The sequence below is a fragment of the Leuciscus leuciscus genome (assembly GCF_965113295.1).
Source record: "Leuciscus leuciscus genome assembly, chromosome: 19".
Lineage (NCBI taxonomy): Eukaryota > Metazoa > Chordata > Actinopteri > Cypriniformes > Leuciscidae > Leuciscus > Leuciscus leuciscus.
Genome location: NC_138743.1, coordinates 12,824,462 through 12,844,802, shown reverse-complemented (window position 1 = coordinate 12,844,802; position 20,341 = coordinate 12,824,462). Strand labels below are relative to the sequence as shown.

The window sequence follows — 20,341 nt, the reverse complement described above, 5'->3', positions numbered from 1 at the left end:
ATGAATGGGAGTCTATGGGGTTTCACCCCCAGAATCCACTTTTCTCAGGATGTAATTTTTTGTCAAGTAATTTGAAAGTTGCATTTAAAAGGAGGGGCTAAGATAATACACTCAGCTGAAAATTGCATTTTTAAGTTCACTTATCTGTTCTAAAAATCCATTCAAAAAATGTGATGACGTCACATATTTTCATACTGCCAGAGGTGCAGCTTTACGGCAATTTCTGAGTCACTTCGGCACTTCCGCTTCATGGCTTCCTTTCTCGTGTCATCGGCAACGATAACACCTGCTGCTATTTGAGGTAAGGCTCTTTCGGTTAATACACGAGTTACAAAGAGTTCTAGTAAGCTAATGTAAAAACTTCAGGTGCCATCAAACGGGGTCTCTGGTCATAATCAGTCGCAAGTCCGTCACTGACCAATCAGCATTCATTAACAGAATGCTAGCGTGTTCCGGCCAACAACGGCCCAACCTGTAAGAAATCGAAAGGACATAAGTACTCATTCATTCGACTTTTGGACTATAATCTATATTGAACTTGCGGAATCAACAATAAAATCTACGTTGATTCAACGACAAGCAGGAGAAAGAGATACATTTAGCCGTCTAGCTCCATAGACTCCCATTCAGTCTGCGTTCGCCCGCGATCACCTCCAATGGAATTCTAATGGAACTGCAACCAAGATCGATACAATGGGGCTATAGGAAGTGCCAAGGCTCTCCGTAGACGGGCTCTGTGCTTACTTATACAGGGGAAGACGACCATCAACTCAGCTGGCAAAAATCTTTCCGTGGCAGGACACCTTTAAACTGCATGTGTTCCTGCAACTCAACCTGTTACCGGTATACGTCTACCTGGCAATATTTTATCGTTAAATTAATCATCCTAACGAAGACCTGTCACAGTTGTGGCTGTCTGATGATCCATCCTTCACCTCTAATGCACTTACCTTTGGACTTGGCACCGCGAGCGTCGATCTTCTCCAAGCAACACAACAGTGTTTCATCAATGAATTGCCGATTTGAAAGAGAAGTTTGAACGAATAACTCGCTCATAAAGACTGTAACTTGCCACCACCTTCTGGCCGTTTTACTTTCATATTTAATCAATAACAAGGATGGGCAATGTCGGTCCTGGGTGCAGAGTTTAGCTCCTCCAACCCTAATCAAACACACCTGAACCAGCTAATCATCGTCTTTATGATAATTAATACTACAGACAGGTGAGGTTTTCATCGGAGTTGACGCTAAACTCTGCAGGACAGCGGCACTCCAGAAACAACGTTACCTATCCCTGATGGAGATGTTGCTGTATTCAAATTTGAAGCTATATTTAAAACATTAATCATAAAGCAATTATGTAGCTATGTAAATAAACACAATAAGTATGTAATAAATCACTGTATATTAAATCCAACTGGTTTCTGTATATCTTCTCTGTAACACAATCATTTTCAATAATCTTTTGTCAAATTTGGCATAGTTAATAAAAAAGGTAGGCAGAGCGTAGCGGTGACAGGTCAAAGTCCTAAAGTCTTCAGACAATGGCCGTTTTTAACTTCGTTTTTGCAAAGAATTGTAGCGTTTCATAACTGCAGGATGTTTCACTTACAGCAGCCTTAGCATATTGACATCATGAGCCAAGTAATATTGTTTAAAGCCACAATATGTAACTTTTTTGCTTTAAAAATAGCAAAAATCACTATATCTATGTTATATATATTTTTTAGTTGTGTACTTACATTATCCCGACTGTTTCCAACAACTTTCAAACCAGGAGAAATTTGTAATTTAATTCGAGAAACGTCCCGTTTCTTTATTTCCGTTTTGTCGCCGTCAATGGCGTCATATCCTCGTTGTCCCTGGTTTCCGCTCGTACTGCCATGGCAACCAGAGCTATGAACCAGAGCCCTCTGATAGTAACCAAAGCGACTGACGGTAGTTCGCAATGTCTATTTGCACACTGTTGTTGTTTCGTTCAAACATTATGGACCATGGCAAGCAGACTTTGGATACAAAAGGAGAACTAAAACGAGAATCAATATCAGCGCGGTGTTTTCGAGATGCCTAGAGCTCCCATAGACAGTATATAAACGAGAGCTCCACGTCCGAGACTTCGACCGCTTCTACATGTACTTTATTAAACAGGTGAGCACATTTACATAAAACTAATCAATGTTATATAGCTCAACATGATGAAATGTTAGAATATGATCTGTATGTTATTCTAATGTTGATCTAGCTTACTGCTAGTCTCATACAGACAAACTAACACATACATTTCAACACATTCAAATGCAGTTTTTGTGTGATAGTGTAATGTTAGACCAAGTGAAACAACGCTGCGTTACCTCACAAGTTTAATTTGTCTAATAAACTGACCTGTGACTGTGAGTAGTAATTCTGCACTCGCGTGTAACGTTAGTTCGGTAGAATGAAATGTCCATATTCCTTATATGATAGCTGATAGCTGTCTCTTAGCAATCCCGAACTGCTTCATATCACAGTCATGATAAAAGCATCGATGTATTCAGTTATCCATAAACATTATTAGATCCATAGATTAGATCGGTCGGCTTGACGTTGATGACAAGATCCATAATTCTTAGCAAATGTTGCGTCATCAAACTACGCCTTTGTTATTGTAAATAGGTTAGCGACCCCTAGTGGCGAAAAATTCCATACTGTACGTTTAACACCAATTACCAGTGTGCACATTAACATTCTCATGTATCTCAAAAAAGATGAATTTAATTATGTATGTCCAGAGTTCAGATAGTTTTACTGCTTGAAAGTCTTTGTAAAGTTAAATTAAACTGTCGTCTTCCCCTGTATAAGTAAGCATCAGTAGCCATGAGTCGCATTGGTGTGACGTCAACTCCCCTCTTCGATTGATTGGCTAGACTAGAGGAGTAGCTGTCAATCTAGAACTAGTGGACCAATGGTGACGCTTAAGCCCGCCCTAATTTACATGAAACTCGAACTGCAACATTTGGGAAAGCAAGCGCAGAACATAGAAAGAGCGAAGAGAAAAACAGCGCAAACGTACAAAAGAGTAAAATATGAGCAGAAAATGCAAGAGAGCACAAAGTACAGAGTAATAAAACCAAGGAAAACATACTTTTTAAGAAAGCATGACCATAAGTTTAAGTTTTGTGCAAAATAACTTTTAATGCGTTTAAAGTTTTTATTCATGCTTGTTACTTCTTGATTCACGCTTATTATATTTTTATCCGTGACCACGTAGTTTGCTATTCTGATAATTTTGCATAATTTTTTCAGTTTGTGCAATATATTTTTACACGTGTTTTTTAATTTTTGATTCACGCTTATTATTTTTTGATTCGTGGCTGCAATACTTTAGGCGGGATATTGATCCCATAGTGAATGTTCACTAAAGCCCAAATGTTATGGGCTATGTGGGCCATTGATTCAACTCTCATTACAAATGCCAACCTTATCGAGTCCTCAGTTTTAAATTAAGTTTGATTGCACTGAAAAGAAAAGCAGTTCTCTGAAATGTCAGCAAATCTGTCATTTGCAGAAAATTAAGGAAATTGCATTGCTGCGGCACTGCATCCTTATTGAAAATAAATAAATGATTTGTTTTTTCTTCCCATTCAGAATCTGATTCGAAGTGAACGGTTAGGAATAAAAAGTGTTTACATAATGCTATTGGGGGCTGTTGTAGTAATGGAAGGGTTGTGATAGCCAAGCTCAATTATCCCTTGGGCACATTGCCCATATAATTCAATCAGTAGTGCAGAGGGGAGGGTGATTATCCATGACCCGTGTTAGTGAAGTCAGCTCTGTTTGTGGCGCTAACCCTCCTTCTTAGGACATTACCTTAACCTAGTCCTGCTCCTTTGAGACCTTATTATGTTGTTGCACTTCAGAGGCCTAAGAGCTATCTGTAGCCGGTTTGATACACTGTATCATACAAATGGGAAGAATGTATTAGACTGAGAGGTTAGTTTGGACTGGCTACAGCAAGCAGCTAATGTATTTGATCAAATGTTGTAGCTTGCAAAACTCACTGATAATGATGGATTTTGTAGTGCTTTTTGAATCTTTTGCATCCTTAAAGTAAAGCAAAACCGCTGAGGTGAAAGGCAAGCAAAGAATGATTTTTTTCTTCTACAACTGTTTTGTCATTTGGTGCAGTTTCTTTCTGTACTCTTAATGCTATATTAAAAAAAAGGTTAGGGGAAAAGCAGTGACATTTTTCAGCAAGGACACCTTAAATTGATCAAAATTGACACTGTATAATGTTACAAAATTTCTATTTCAAATAAATGCTGCTCTATTCATCGAAGAAGCCTAAAATAAGTATCCGAGTTTCCACATAAATTTTAAGCAGCACAGCTGTTTTAAAGATTGATAATAAGAAATGTTTCTTGAGCACCAAATCAGCATATTAGAATGATTCATTGTACTCTCTCTAACTGCCAGCCTAATTATTCAGGGATTCCTTAAGACTAAAAAGTTGACTAGTCGTTCAGGCAACCCTATATTGTTTCTTTGGAGTTGACAGTGGATCTTTTGGCCATTGACAATGCAATTCTCATAGTTGCACCACTTGCACACATCAAGCACACTAATCACATCAAGCATTACAGTGCAGCTGCAACAAACTGAGAAAATCCAGATCTGTAATATGAGATGGCATGACATTGCAACCTCCTCTGGCAATTCAAACATTGTTTTGAGAACCAAATGGAAAACTTTATAGACAGCAAAGAAAAAAGTTCTTTTAGGAGAAATGCAAACTGTTTATTTGATCATTTGCATGAAATATCTATGTAACTTATGTGCATTATTTCCTGGAAATGGCTAATTAGACATTTATTGCCAAAGCATGTCATTACTACTCAATCATTCCTAGGCTAGTGATTAGCAATTCAATAGGTATACAGTTGATCTGAAGAGCTTGAATTTGTTTTTTGTTTTTTATAGCAAGTTTAAAAGCAGCCCAAACCCAGAACAACATGCCACCATCAGTTTACATAATGCATATCTGAGCTTAGCGATGCTCATTATCATGCTAATTTCACTGTCTTTTGCTGAATCAGAGAGTTTTTTAATTTCACTGATTTTCTCCACAGGAGGATGACATCATGTCGTTGTGGCATTCACCTTCTGAACGCTTTCCTTGGCCTGTCATGAAGTAACTTGTGTATGTTGGGAGGAAAGGCAAGGTTGCATAAATTATAGGACATTGTTTATTCATGATTCATGCGCTTGAAGAGAAGCACTTTGTAAAGGAAGAAAAAGGTTTTTAAAATGTTCTTGTATAGAGGAGTAGATGAGAACCAGTGATGTGGAATTCATTTTCTTGGTACATTTTTGTGTTGTGAAGTAAAATATTCTGTGACAAAGTGGATAATTTTTTATCTTAAAAGGATAAGTGTGTTATTTTCTGTTAAAAAGGTACGTTTTTGTTTTAGTTCTTTCATATTTTCAGTGATGATACTTGAAAAAGGATAAATTTAGAGACAAAACTTAAGAGTATTTTAATGTGCTGACAGCATGCTGTTTTTAGTGTGCTGTTATCACAGTAATGTTTTATGATTTTTTTTCTATTTAATTTGTGTAATTACTGACAACAATAAATAAACCATTCTTAAGCTGACTTTGTCCTGAAGAAACACTGTGGTGCTTTCAAAACGTTACGCCCTGACATATCAACCAACGACGTGATGACATGACAAGTGACAATGACGTGAGTTTGGGCCTGACTACCAGTCAATTCAACCCAAGACAGGCGGAACAATTCGACAGGAGGTAGTAGATGTGTTTTTGAAAAGCATTATTTTTGCAGTTCCTTTATTTGCATTTCACCTGTAAAGACTAGGTCATACTGACAACACAATGCCAACAAACCTCTGTTAATATTGTTAACTAAAATTATTAACAAATATTTTTGTTGATTGAAAAAGCAGAAATAAACTAAGATATGAATATTATATGAAAAACCTAAACTTGAAAAACTTAAATGAAAATGAGAAATTTTACCTGAATTAACTAACTAACTGACTGAAATAAAGTAAGTTTAAGTGCTAAAATGACTAAAATAATAAAAGCACATAAAACTGAACAAAAATTCAAACTGAAAAAATAAAAGCTTAATAAATAAATAATAATATAATTGTCACAGTGTGGTTATCTCAGGCACAGACTGAAGACTCCGAATAAAAATGCAAACTCAAACTTTCATACTAACTCTCTGGAACAAGCTGACAGGCAGGGAAAACACACATTAAGGAAACGGAGACTGGACAAAGCAAGGGTGCATCCTAAATAGCAAACAGAAATGAGATAATTAATCAGACACAGCTGGGACAAATGAACTCATAATGACAGTTACCATAGAAACAAAGGAGTGGAGGGAAACAGAACAAATGAACACAGGAACTTATCAAAGATACAAACAGAAAGTCCAAACATGAACTGAAACATGACAATAATATTATAAATGAATATTACTAACATTAGGGCCAGATTTACTAAACAGGGCAAATTAGCGTGAGAGCGCAAAATCTAACAAATCTACCAAGAGCAGCGTAAATTAGCGTCTGGTTTAAAACATGCTTTTTCGGGCGGTAAATAATGTCGCAAATACCAGTAAATTGAAGAGCACAAACCTTAGTCAATCACTTTGCGTGATTCAGTTAAATACTGTCCTCCCATAAATTTTGCGTCTGAAAGTGAAACTCCTACAAATGCATATGCAATAAGTTCAGCCGCAAAAACAACCCTGTCTACGCTTTTTTTTAGCACCATTTTTTTCACTGCGTGTCTTGATAAATACTGACAGTCGTTTTTATACGCCAAAAGAGGGTTTGCGCTGGCGCAAGCTGTTAGTAAATCTGGCCCATAGTGTTTTTTGTATTTAAAGGGTTAAGTTTTGCTGGTTATCATGGCACTGTTACCCCCTGCTGGTAGATGCCTTAATTACACCACTTGGAAAAAAAGGCATTTCAAAATTAGATTAGCATTCTGATTAAATACAATTTTTGCAAGCAGCATATCATCAATATTTCATTATAATATAGTAGATGTTTTACCAGTGTCTAATTCCTTTTTATAGGGCTCTTATAACTGACTTATAGTGACTGTCTCAGGATAATCACTAGTAAAGGGTTTGAGACAGTGCACATTGCAGGTATCTATAAAAGGAATTCTGATGAAGAATTAATCAGTTTAGATAAATAGAAGAACTCATTGGTTATCATGAAGTACTCAAAATGAGTGCTGCCACTATCTTACAGCTGTTTCTTATAGTAGGCGTCTGATTATGTTGACCCGTGTTTAGGTACTGTATGTACTGTATGTGTGTTTTGTTGAGAGATATGGCAGTCTTCCAGCAGAGGCATTACCATCCACCCGGTTAGTATTATCACCACTGAGGTCAGACCTGCTGTAGAAGCCACTTCATTTGAACTGCACGCTGAGCCCTCAACAGCTGTCTCTCCTTTGCTCACTGTGGAGGTTTATATGTGTGATGACAGTGATGGCAGCTGGCATGGTGACTTAGATGATGTAGGAATGTGCTTTTTGTGCATGTAGGAGAATCTGAATCTGTATTTCTTGCAGAAAACATTTATACCCTGTAGTGCTGTCTTCAGGTCCTTTAACTCAACTGTGTAGCAATGCCATGCTCACGGGGAACACACTGATAAAGTCAAGAGAAGAGTCATGATGGTTGAAGTAGTCAGTTTGTGAGGTTGATTAGTCAAAGATATTAAAATAGAAGAAAATGGCCAATACCGATAAGTCGTTAATTGTTTTTTTTATGACCGACAATCAATAAATGGTAGATAATAAAATTGATACATTTATGTTTAAAAAATGTATACAATTTTGTATAAAAAAAATCATCTATTTGTGTGTGTGTGTGTGTATGTATGTATATATATATAGATAGATAGATAGATTATACAGTAATTATACAATAAAAATATAGGTAAAAAGATTAATTCAATATCATTGAATATAATCTTTATGGGATTTCTTTAGATTAGTCAAAAAGTTGAGTAGATTTTGATTATATATAACAATATTGAATTATTACTGTTTAAAAAAAAAAATAAAAAAAAATTAAACTCCTGAATGTTTTATAAAAGCATCTGTCAAATGAAGTTTATTAGACAAAAGAAACATATTGAATAATGCTTCATTCATTCCACTGTTGTTTGCGCCATTCTGGATTTTCAGGCATTATATTCCGCTGTGCACATTTAATAGGTTCAGGTACTCTGATATCCTATGCTGCCCCTCGAGGAAATATCCATGACTTTCGCACCGTTAAATGGCCTGCATTAGGAGCAGCGTGACAGGGATGGTGTAGACTGTCTCAGACGTGGCTGAGGTTGGCATCAGTTTGTGCTCTGATTACACAGGCTTTTAGTGTCTGGACTCTGCAGGGGTTTCTGTGGTCGTGCAGTTCGCCTCACACCCTTCATCAGTTTAATTCAACAGCTGTGTAAAGGCAGGCTGTCTCTCTCACCCTTGTATTCTCACCGGGAGTCTTTCTCACCTTCTCACTCATTTGCATTTATTTAGTTAGCAGATCCATTTATCCAAAGCGACTAACACAATTTCTTTTCTACAGAGACAGTCAACCTTGAGAAGTTTGGGGTTAATTGTCTTACTCAGGACTTGCTTAGTTGGGGACACTTAATATTCAACAATATTATTGATCTGACTGTACCTTGACACTGTTGCATGAGAACTGTAATTTTTTTCAGAACTGCTTAATAGATAAATGAACTCATTTGATAATTCATGATCTTTACAACGGAACTGAATCAACACTGAACTGACTTCAGCTGAACAACTGCCGAAATGCATCATTTTCCTGTTATCGCTGTAAAGCTGCTTTGAAACAATCTGTATTGTATAAAGCGCTTTATAAATAAAGGTGACTTGACTTGACTTATGGATACAGTGGTGGTAGCTAATGAATCATTTCAAACCCACAATGTTTTAGTTATCAGCCCAGATCTTTAACCACTAAGACACCCTTCTCCTCTGCAGTTTTGAAAGTTTATTCTCCTGGATAAAAGTAGTCTCACAGTTGTTATTATTATAAAAAGGTCCTTCAGAGTTTTAAATTATGCATATGTATCCGTACATTAAAGGGATAGTTCTCCCAAATATGAAGATTTGATCATCAATTACTTGTTGATCAAACATACGTTCCTATGTTTGCGTTGGTAAGATTTTTTTTATGTTTTTGAAAGAGGTCTCCTATGCTCACCAAGGCAGCATTTATGTGATCAAAAATACAGTAAAAATTGTGAAATATCACAATTTAAAATAACTTTTCTATTTTCATATATTTTACAATGTAATGTAATGTGCAATGTAACTCCTGTGCAAAGCTGAATTTTTACCAGCTATTAGTCTAGTCTTCAGAATCACATGATTCTTCAGAAATCATTTTAATATTTTGATCTGGTGCTCAAGGAACATTTCCTAATATTAACAATACAAATGGCCAAACGGCTGAGCTGCTTAATTTATTTTTGGATTATTTGACTTTAAATAAAAACATTTATTTAAAATAATCTTTTGTAACATTATAACCTTCTTTACTGACACTTTTTATCAACTTAAAGCACCCTTGCTGAATAAAAATAAAACTTTCTTACAAAAAAGTCTTACTGTCCTCAAACTTTTAAATAGTACGTGTATATTACACACACATTGTATTTTTCTTTTCTTTTATGGTCCATTTTGCAACTTGGCTACTAGAATACCATCCACTTTCCTTATATGGAAAAAAAAGAAGCAGATCGGACATCCTGTTGAAAATGTCCTTTTGTTTCACAGAAGAAATAAATTAATACAGCCAAGGACATTAGAGCGAGTAAATGATGGCAGAATTGTCATTTTAGTTTCCTTTAACACAACCAATCTACTGTAAAAAGACATTATAAAAACACAAATAAGCTGGAATATTATTCTGCATTGTCTTGAATATGGCAAATATTCTCCTTTATGTACTCATCAGAGAATAACAGATACTTGGAACCTGATCAGGTGGCATTCTCATGTGATAACAACACATCCCCTGACAGATCTTATATACACGTGGAGATCTATTTCTACATTCGGATTGTGCTTGGATCCAAAACAAAGTGAAAAGAAGAATATTAATGTGATGTGAAATTCGAGAATTTCACACAGCCTTGCCCTAGATAGTTATTAAAAAAAACTCTCTTTTACATAACAAAACATTTCATAACCTGCCAGATTCGCACGGAAAAACGTTTGTAGGGGGTCGCGCAGCCCAGCAGCAGCTCTCCAGTTCTTCATGACTTGCACTTTGTTTGTTTTCTTTTGCTCTCCTCTACTTTGGTGAAGGGCAAGGCCATATGGAGCAGAAGGGCCAGCCCCATGAGAGAATCATTTTGCATGTGTGCAGGGTACATCACAGTGTGCATTACTTCCTTTCTCAGCTCTCTCTTCTCCACCCAGTGCCAGTCTGGCAGGGGCTTATGACCAGACCTGTACTTTCCCAGAGGCCTTCTGCTTTCTGGAGGAGTTTGACACTGTAAACTCTTTGATATATGTGAGCATGCTGCATCATCACAGTGTGACGCTGTGTTGGATCACTTGATTTTTCTTTCTTTCTGATGAAATCAAAGACCACTGCCGGTTTGTGTGTTGGTGTGTTGGTTCAAGTATATGTGCAGTGCAAAGTGTATCAGATATAGGGCCCTATCTTGCACCCAGCGCAATTGACTTTGTACACGACACATGTATCATTCCCATTTTGCACCCGTGCACAGCGGACTTTTCCCTCCACAGACGCACGTCGGTAAACTAGCAAATGCATTTGCGCTCCCGGGGGCGGTTCAGCGCAAAGAGGAGGCGTGTTCCGGCGCAAACGTATTTTGCAGGTTTAGAAAACAATTCCGCCACTGACCAGGAAAAAGTCAGTGGTGCGTTGCGCATGTTATTCATATGCTATTTTAAGGGCGCATGCTTGGCCATAATCAATGTAGCGTGTGCACAACGCGCATACACTTTGCTTATCTCATCTACACACAGACACAGCAGTTCTCATTTTTAGAAAACCATACATTATTACAAGGAAAAATATTAACACATGAGGGAAATCATTGTTGTGTCCATGAAGATGTGAAAAAATAGGCATAAATCTAGCTTACACATTTACCCAAATTATTATACACCTGTTTAACTGAAGCTAATTTGGGTGTGTTTCTCCATCCCCAATGAGACTTCTCTGTCTTTTACGGCCCTGACGAGAACGTAGGTCTCCTCGGCTGTGAACCGCTCCTGGAGCGCGCCTGGCAAATCCGCCATTATAATATCAATCCGCCATGGAACAAGCGCGCCTGCTCTTAAAGGGAATGTGAGATGTCGCTCTGATTGGTTTATTTCACGTTACGCCCAAACCACACCTGTGAATAATGAAGCTACTTCAGACCAACCCATTTTAGATTTGCATCGGGCGCAAGAGTTATTTATACCGCCGGTATAATAGCAACAGCGCCCAAGACCCGCCCACAAAGTTACTTGCGTTTCGCGCTTGATACTTGCGTTTCAGATCGTTAAAATAGGGCCCATAGTGTATCTCATGCTAGAATTTTAGTTTGGGTTGCACTGCAAAAAAATAAAGTTTACTTAACTATTTTTGTCAGTACTTAAATATTTAGGTCAGTGTTTTTTAATAAAACAAATATTATTTATATTTTCATAAAGACATTATTTTGTGTATTTATTAAGCCTCATAAGGACCATTGCCAGCTCCCCATAATATAGGCAATTTCAAGTTTTGATGTTGCAGGCACATTTGGTACACAATCACACACTCTTTTCTCCCATTTGGTGCAAACTATGAGAATCTCATTTCCCAGTCTTTGAGCATGGCATCTGTTCCTAAGTGCTCAGAATTTATTATTAGCTTAGTTCAGCCCTGCCATCACACTCCAGTGATTCCATCGTTTAATATTTAGCAGGCAAATAACTCAAATGTGAGGTTAGGTAACATTTAAAAACATTTACACTGGCTTCTCAAATATGGAGTGATACACTTGCAATTCTCAGCTATTGCATTTGCTCAAAAAAGACCTTAATGTATTTGGCTTTTCCCTTTCGGGTTAGAAAACATCATATATTTGTTGTCAGTGGTGCCTATAAATCTTCACTTTATATGAGTGTCTTCATCTTGGCGCCAGCATGAAAACCCTTTATCTCCCCCTGTTGCTCATTAGATTGCAAATCAGTGGTGTTTTGGGCACTATAGGTGACAAATAGTGCTTTGGCTGGGACTGCATTTGGAACGCGTGTGAATTTTTGCCCTCAGTCACTGAGAGGGTAACAATATTAGAAGGGGAATGATGCCCTTCTTCAAAGAGAAGCTGTGTGCTGCTCTTGTACCGACTGCACAGCTCACTTCCGCATTGCAGCCCTCTTCTGCAATGAGGCAGGCACTGCGCTGGGTGTTGATTGCCTGAGTTAACACACATACTGTACACATACACTCACCCACCTACCACTAAGATCTCCTGCATACATAGTGCTATCTGTGAAGTTCCTGTTGTTTCAGCTTGATGCAACAAAATTACAGTTAAAGTCCCGCAGCACTAAAATTAAGCAGTTTTTTAATAGGAGAAAATATAAAGATGAGCATTTCTGACCAACAGAAATAACAGTATTGAGGTCATTCCTGTGATTCAGTACCTTTTCAACTCTGCTGCTTTAAAAAATGTTTATTACTTCTGTAATTAAAGGAGGTATGCTCCCATTAAAAAATGTGAGGTCGGAAGGATCTTTTAATGTTTTTGAAAGAAGTATCTTATGCTCACCAAGGCTACATTTATTTGGTCGAAAATACAGAAAAAGATATTGTAAAATTGTATTCAGTTTAAAAGAACTGTTTTCTATTTGAATATATTTTTTTAAATGTTATTTTTGCATGATTCATGATTCAGAAATCATTCTAATATGCTGATTTGGTGCTCAAGAAACATTTATTATTATATTATCAATGTTGAAAACAGTTGTGCTGCTTAATATTTTTGTGGAAACCATGATACATGTTTGTTTTTTTCAGGATTCTTTGATGAATAAAAAACTGCATTCATTTTTATAGCATTGTAAATGTCCTTACTGTCACTTCAGATCAATTTAATGTGGTCTTGCTGAATAAAAGTATTAATTTCGAAAAAACATTTAATAAAAATAACCAATCCCAAATAAGACTTTCAGGAATATGCTTTGCTCAGGTTCAGGGACTTTGAGAGTTAGAATTGAGAGTTGTCTTACGAGGGGTTGCTTAAAATTATTGATTTTAATCTTTTGTCTTTAATGACCAGGCTTTTGTTATTTTAAAGGCATTTTTCAAAAGACTATCAAGATAGAAAATGAATTTTAGGACAGATAAAAACAAACAAACATAAACTTAGATTACAAATTAAAACAATATTGATTATAAATTGATTAATTGTATTATTATCTTTCCTCTTTTGCAGTTTTTTCCTTATGGTGATGCCTCAAAGTTTGCTCAGCACGCTTTCAGAACCTTCGACAAGAATGGAGACGGCACCATCGACTTCAGAGAGTTCATCTGTGCCCTGTCCATCACATCACGAGGCAGCTTCGAACAGAAACTCAACTGGGCCTTTAACATGTACGACCTGGATGGAGACGGCAAAATCACACGAGTTGAGATGCTTGAGATCATTGAGGTACTCGATTCAGTCTGTTCTTCTGTTTAATTTAGTTTAGATTATCAAAACTAAATTAAAATTTAAGCCACATAAGAAAAGCTGTTTTATTTGATATCAGTGATTGTCAACCCCAAGGTCCCAACTGTCCACAACATTTTTTAACGGCCCACTGACTTTTACAATTTTCATGCTTTACTGAATAACATAAATATGTTTTACTCACAATTTCTATCGAATAAAATATTTTAGAGCTTGGCATAACTAGAAAAATGTATATATTATAAAATATATTTATAAAAATGTAGCCTATTAAAACATTTAGATCATTTACATGATTTTTCTAAGTCTAGAAATGGACCATGAGAATGGATTTCACACTTTTAAAATTAGGCTATCTCATATTATCCAGGTTTTTCAAGACTGTGGGAACTTTGGTTACTCAAAAAACAAAACAAAAAAAACATTTGTTGAGGGGGTGAATTAAAATAAATGTCTTGATTTTAAATTGTTTCGGTATATTTTAATGCTAATTTATTTTTCTTAGAAGCCATTGTTCTATGTCTATTAATTCCAAGCTCTGAAATATTTTAGGGATGCACGATATATCGGCCGCCATATCGGTAGCGGCTGATATGTCATTAAAAACATGTCATTTTTAATGTTATCGATATCTGCCAGATAAGAAAATGTGGCTAATATATTAAAGCTGATAAATAATGGATTATGTCCATCAGCTGAGACACTTCAGATGTGCACTGTTCGCCATGATGGTTTTAAATTGCTTGAAATATGACTGGAATCACTCAAAAAAAGGAAAATACAGTTAAGTGCAAAATGTGCTACGCAAGTATGTAATATAGACTACATATAATTATAATGAGAACATTTGAATTGTGTGCTTGGGACATGGCTTTTAATGATAGTGAGACTTTTGTATTTGTAATCAGGTTTCTCGGCCAATATATTGGTTATCGGCTTTCAAATATAAAGAATTATCGGGCAAAAGGTTCATATCGGTGCATCCCTAAAAATTTTAGGGTACAAATTGTTGGTAAAAATATTTCTTAAATTCTTATCCTTAATCCTTATCCAGAGAATCATAAACAACTGGAAAATACATGGGGCTTTCAAATATTGTTGTGGACAATGAGAAGCCTAGGGCTGTTTCCGAAGTCGCATACTCTCTTGAGTAGGTACATATTTAGGAGTTTAGGAGTCCAAAAGTTTGAGGACCACTGTTCTATGTGGAGTGAGTCGCCCCCTCATGGTCAGAAAGAGAGAGTGGACAGGAAATGGAGAGGGATTGACTCTGACTTTCCAAAAGATTTGAATCTAAATTGTTCTGCTTTTCTCATTTCAAGGCAATCTACAAGATGGTGGGGACTGTTATCATGATGAAGATGAACGAGGACGGCCTGACGCCCGAGCAACGGGTCGACAAAATCTTCAGTAAGATGGATAAGAACAACGACGACCAGATCTCATTGGAAGAGTTTAAAGAAGCAGCAAAGGGTGACCCCTCCATTGTATTACTGCTGCAGTGTGACCTGCAAAAATGAGCGTCTCGGAAAAGAGCCAGGGACTGCACAAATGATTAATGTTCCATTCAGTTTGCAGCTATTTCCACTGATAAAAAAAGTTGCTTGGACTACCTTTCAATGAATCCGCTTCCTGTGTTTGAAACACTTGTGTGCATGAGAATGTTCTTTGCTAACGAATTTCACATACGCACCCACACAAACACCTTTGCACACATAAATACTCTCTCACACACATACAGACCATGCCATGACACACATACATGCACAAATAGAATTATATGAATATTAATATACATACATATTAAGTGGTCAAAATTTACTGCCAATATGTGAAGAGTGTGCAAAGTACCTTCTGAATCCACTGGAGCTTGCGCATCATTGATGTGCTGTATTAAATCAAGCTACTATTTATTGTACTGATGCTAGCTATGTGTACCATATACTGCGTAATGTCAACCGAACTGATTCTTATGGTAATCGTAACTATTCCGGATTTACCCGCTCATCTGGATGGACAAAAAGATAAGCTCATGTCCATCGAACTTTTCCCTTCAAATGTGCTTGTACTGTTGGTGAATATAAATGTAGTTTCTTTGCATGCCATTAGGTTTGCCTTAAGAATACTTCCCTCATTTGCATCCTGCATAAAGAATGATAACAAGCCTTATTTAAAAGAAAAAACAGCTATTGAAATTTGAGTTGTGCAATAGAATTAGATGGATAATGAATTGGTTTTGCAAAGATCTTCAAATGTGGTGCACTAGATGGGAAAAGGCTAGTATATTACACCTTCAATGTCTAGCATGTACATCACATGTGAGGGGGTTAAATGTGACCGAATGTAATCGGTGAGAACAATTCCACCACTGAGACCATGCATTCTTTCTCATGGTCGAAATATTATTCCATTAAAAAATATTCCCATATTAAACTTACAAGATGTGCATTTTCAGAATGCACTTCAGAATGTGATCAAATGAAATAAATTGCATATCAGTGTGCAGATTAATGTGGGGCCCAGGCATGGAATGAATTTGTGAAGATCATTTTTGAGTTGTGTCATTAGGTTTAAAGATGATTTTGCCTCAAACATGTATCTGTTGGAACTCCCAACTCGTTCTTGACAGCTGAAACCGTCCAAGACTGTATTTAATCATACTTTTTACACGCTGCTCTTAAATGAGAACTCTTAACTGAGGGTTTTAAAGGTCAACCCTAATGTTATTACTTTTTAAATCCAGGCATTTACACCAACTGCACATTTTGAGCACTGACTCGATTTCTAAATACGCACATTTCTGTGCTCCATTTGAAAGTACTTTCTGCCAGTGTCAAGAGCTTTACACAAGCATAACCTTTGTCATTGTAATGTTTACCTACGTAGGCACCGCACCAAATTCATGCAATGGCAAACTTTTCCAATTTCAGTTATTTTGTACATGTAGCATGTATTGTGCCCCTGACGCCATGGCTGCACTTACTCCTTGTGTTGTGGTTTAAACTAATAAAAGAGTATATGGGATATTTTCTCAATGTCTGGGTTTGATTTGAAAGGAGTTTGGTTGTCAATATGTAGATACTGAAATGTATTACCTCACCTGCACTCACCATATAATTTGTTAAATGAATAGATTGTTGAGGGATAGATTAGATCCTCAAGTTGTTCCAAACCTGTATGACTTTCTTTTGCTGAACACAAAATAATATTTTTTGAAGAATGTTGGTAACTAAACAGGCCCAGGGGTCCCACTGACTTCCATAGTATGGAGAAAAAAATTTAAATGGAAGGAAGTCAATGGGGCCATCAACTGTTTGGTTACCAACCATCTTCAAAATATCTTCTTTTTTGTGTGTTCAGCAGAAGAAAGAACTTAGCAAAGGTTTGGAACAACTTGAGGGTGAGTAAAACTGTGAACTATCCCTTTAATCAGCACAAATCGGGACAGATACAAGTAACTTTTATGCAATTTGGAGTCACTTTTGAATACACTTGTGCTGTAATTTAAAGGAAAACATCCATGAAACGCTATCATTTTAATTAGAGAAAGTACAAAATCAAGAAACACCTGGGATAGTTGTCAGTTGTCGGAACAAATTGTCAGTTTTTCATGTCAGACGTTCCTGTGGAGTGTGGACATAGCATCAATCACAACCAATAAGTGAAAATATTATTTTGATATAAGAAAAAATGTATTCAATTTCAAGAAGTTTATTATTTCACCCATTACATGATGGGGGCATGGAAATTCCTGCTTAACAGAAATTGCCCATATCATTCTGGACTGCAAATCCAGTAAACTGTGATAACAGAAGAGGTCCGTTAGATGGCAGCAGAGTCTTGAATTCTAAATAGTATAGGCAAACAAAAAGTATAGGCTATAGCCTATGTAAATAATGAACAAATGCAAATATATACTTAAATGAAAAATTACTTAAAACAGGCCAAGGCTATAACTAAATAAAATAAATAAGATAAAATAGATAACAAAAATAAAGTAAAATATTACACCTCGACAAAATATACTGCATTCTTTAACAAAATAAATGAATTTATGAAGATTTAATAGCTTGGATATATAACCTATTGCTCGATATCTTTTTCAAAGACAATTAAAGGGCTTTTGATGACTGAATTTAATACCATGAATGTGATTTGTTAAGGAACAGTAGCCAAGCAGTTTATGTTTTTTTGTTTTGTTTTGTTTTGTTCACGTTATAGAAACCAAACCAAACAAATAGCCTAGACCAAAATATGTGTAATAGATCAAAAAGTGCCTTTTCATTGGGGGCAGCACAAAACGAGCAACTGGTATCTAATAATATTCTAATAAAGTTACATAAGTAGAATCGCAGTTTGACGTCACCTCAAAGGAACCTGGCCGCAGCCTTCCCGGAAGAACGTCATCACACTGCGCGATCAAGCCAACATAGCAAAGTGCGCAGCTACTTAGCTTGTGCTAGCTGTTACAGATTATAGAGTAGTTGAGGCTTTTTCTCGCAAAGTTTGAGTTTTTGTTTTCTTTAAACAGACCCAACCATGGCGATGCAAGCAGCTAAACGAGCGAATGTAAGTCCAGCTTTGGTTCAGATGATCGTTATGTTGATAGGTTGGCCCTCAAATGGCCAAGCCGCACTTTTAAGATGGATGTTTATTGTTGTTTTCCTGGTATAAAAATGATCAATTAAGACAAACAAGTACGCGCTATTGCTAGTGGTATGATACAATATATATTCCCTGCTTTTGTATTTATACATTTGGACATATTATTTAGGACTCGAATTTCCTCTTTTAGTATAGAAATGTGGTCAAAATATTTATCATGTTACGTCCATGTGGGAATTCATAAATTCAGTTTCATACTTAAATGTCATTCGAAGCACTTGAGGGTGTTCAAATTATTTAAATGGTGGCGTGGATTGTGTTTTAATGATATGAAACAATTATTTTCAATTTATGTATATCTCAATCTTCCTCTTTGCTGCTATGTTTCAGATTCGTTTACCTCCAGAGGTGAACAGGATATTGTATATACGTAACCTTCCGTACAAGATCACTGCAGAGGAGATGTATGACATCTTTGGAAAGTACGGGCCAATTCGTCAAATCAGAGTGTGAGTATCAGTTTATTTCTGACATTAGCATACCAATATGCTTGATAGACACTTTAAAGTAACTACTGATTGTGTTTCATTAATCACGTTTATATTTGTAAGTGTAGAAACTGATTGTCATTTTGTTCTTTAAGTGGAAACACACCAGAATCGAGAGGAACAGCCTATGTTGTATATGAAGATATCTTTGATGCCAAAAATGCCTGTGATCACCTTTCTGGATTCAACGTCTGCAACAGATACTTAGTTGTATTGTACTATAATGCAAACAGGGTGAGTTTAACTGTTTTTGTCTTTGATTCAATCACAGTGCTGGGTAGATTACTTACAAATTGTAGTCCATTACTGAATACAAATGACATGATATTATTTGTAGTTTGTCACAAAATTTACATGTAAATTACTTTTCAAATTTTTTAGGTAATGTATTCTTGATTACTTTTGACTTGTTTATTCAAATAGTATAACCTTGTAGCCTATTGGTAATTTCAAAGATAAATTATTCTATTTTGTTTATCAACAATATGAAGTGCATTACACATTACGACAGGGTTTCCCTAACTAGGATCTGGGAAGGAACTGCAGGGCATTCATACATTTATGAAAAGCTTAATTAAATCATAAAAAAATATGAATTATAAGAAATTATCTAATAAAAACAATTCAAATAAAATACTAACAAAAAATTTAAAAAACATTCTATTTGTTTATGCTGTGCAATAATGTTCCAATTAATACGTATTATAATCTAATTTGATTTTTGGAATCTTATTTCATAATCTAGAAGATTACATATAATCAGTTACTACCCAACACTTATACACAACTTGATGGTGTGAATTTCAAAAAGGTTTTCATATTTCAGTATTTGTTAAATTAGTAGTTCACTAATGTGGATACATAAATGACAATTAAGATCGTCATTTCTGTTTCAAACACTATGATATCTTTCTTCTGGGGAACACAACACAAAGATGAATATTATGCAGAATGTTCTTTCCTTTCCATAAAATTAACTATTGTCCAATAATTAATTTTTGGATGAACCTTTGACATGTTAATAGCAATGAGAATGTGATAAAAAGTTGTTACCTTTGTTCCCCCCCAAGGCTTTCCAAAAAATGGACACAAAGAAAAAGGAGGAGCAGCTGAAACTTCTCAAAGAGAAGTACGGGATAAACACAGACCCACCGAAATAGTCAACCTAGTTTTTTTTATTTCTGTTATTGTTGTTTTTCCCACCTTGGATCCATCTCCTTTTCCCTTCACCCCATTAAGTAATGATGTTTTTTTTTTTTATGTCAGTTGAACAGTGTTCATTACTTGGCCTGAAGTCTTGTTATATATATTGACCCCATTTCTTTTTCTGTGAGTTCTGTTAATATTGAATAAATTGGCATTTATTCATCAGCATTTGTTTTATTAAATCACTGATTTCCTTTTTTAATATAACTGTCTGGTGTCTTATTTGCACATTTTTAT

General features: G+C 36.0%; 2 protein-coding genes and 1 long non-coding RNA gene across 3 annotated transcripts in view; 2 read left to right on the top strand and 1 right to left on the bottom strand.

Moving 5' to 3' along the window:
- Nucleotides 1-16,771, top strand: part of vsnl1a (visinin-like 1a) — a 30,840-nt gene extending 14,069 nt beyond the window's left edge. Inside the window, exons 3-4 of the mRNA XM_082147009.1 lie at nt 13,509-13,724; nt 15,068-16,771. Coding sequence (XP_082003135.1) covers nt 13,509-13,724; nt 15,068-15,265 — 414 coding nt within the window. The 3' untranslated portion in view covers nt 15,266-16,771. The remainder of the gene's footprint in view (nt 1-13,508; nt 13,725-15,067) is intronic.
- Nucleotides 1-20,341, bottom strand: part of LOC309482786 — a 223,295-nt gene that overhangs the window by 167,082 nt on the left and 35,872 nt on the right. The window lies entirely within an intron of this gene.
- sf3b6 (splicing factor 3b, subunit 6) lies at nt 18,144-20,311 on the top strand. Its single transcript, XM_082148340.1, has 4 exons — nt 18,144-18,314; nt 18,741-18,859; nt 18,994-19,132; nt 19,969-20,311. The coding sequence occupies exons 1-4, from the start codon at nt 18,285-18,287 to the stop codon at nt 20,056-20,058; spliced, it is 378 nt and encodes a 125-aa protein (XP_082004466.1). The 5' UTR covers nt 18,144-18,284; the 3' UTR covers nt 20,059-20,311.

What these genes read in the sequence shown, in the direction of transcription:
- sf3b6 (XM_082148340.1), top strand. Translation starts at nt 18,285, where the DNA reads ATGGCGATGCAAGCAGCTAAACGAGCGAAT. An exon ending in AAGCAGCTAAACGAGCGAAT is followed by an intron (nt 18,315 to 18,740) that starts GTAAGTCCAGCT and finishes GCTATGTTTCAG; the next exon opens with ATTCGTTTACCTCCAGAGGT. An exon ending in CCAATTCGTCAAATCAGAGT is followed by an intron (nt 18,860 to 18,993) that starts GTGAGTATCAGT and finishes TTGTTCTTTAAG; the next exon opens with TGGAAACACACCAGAATCGA.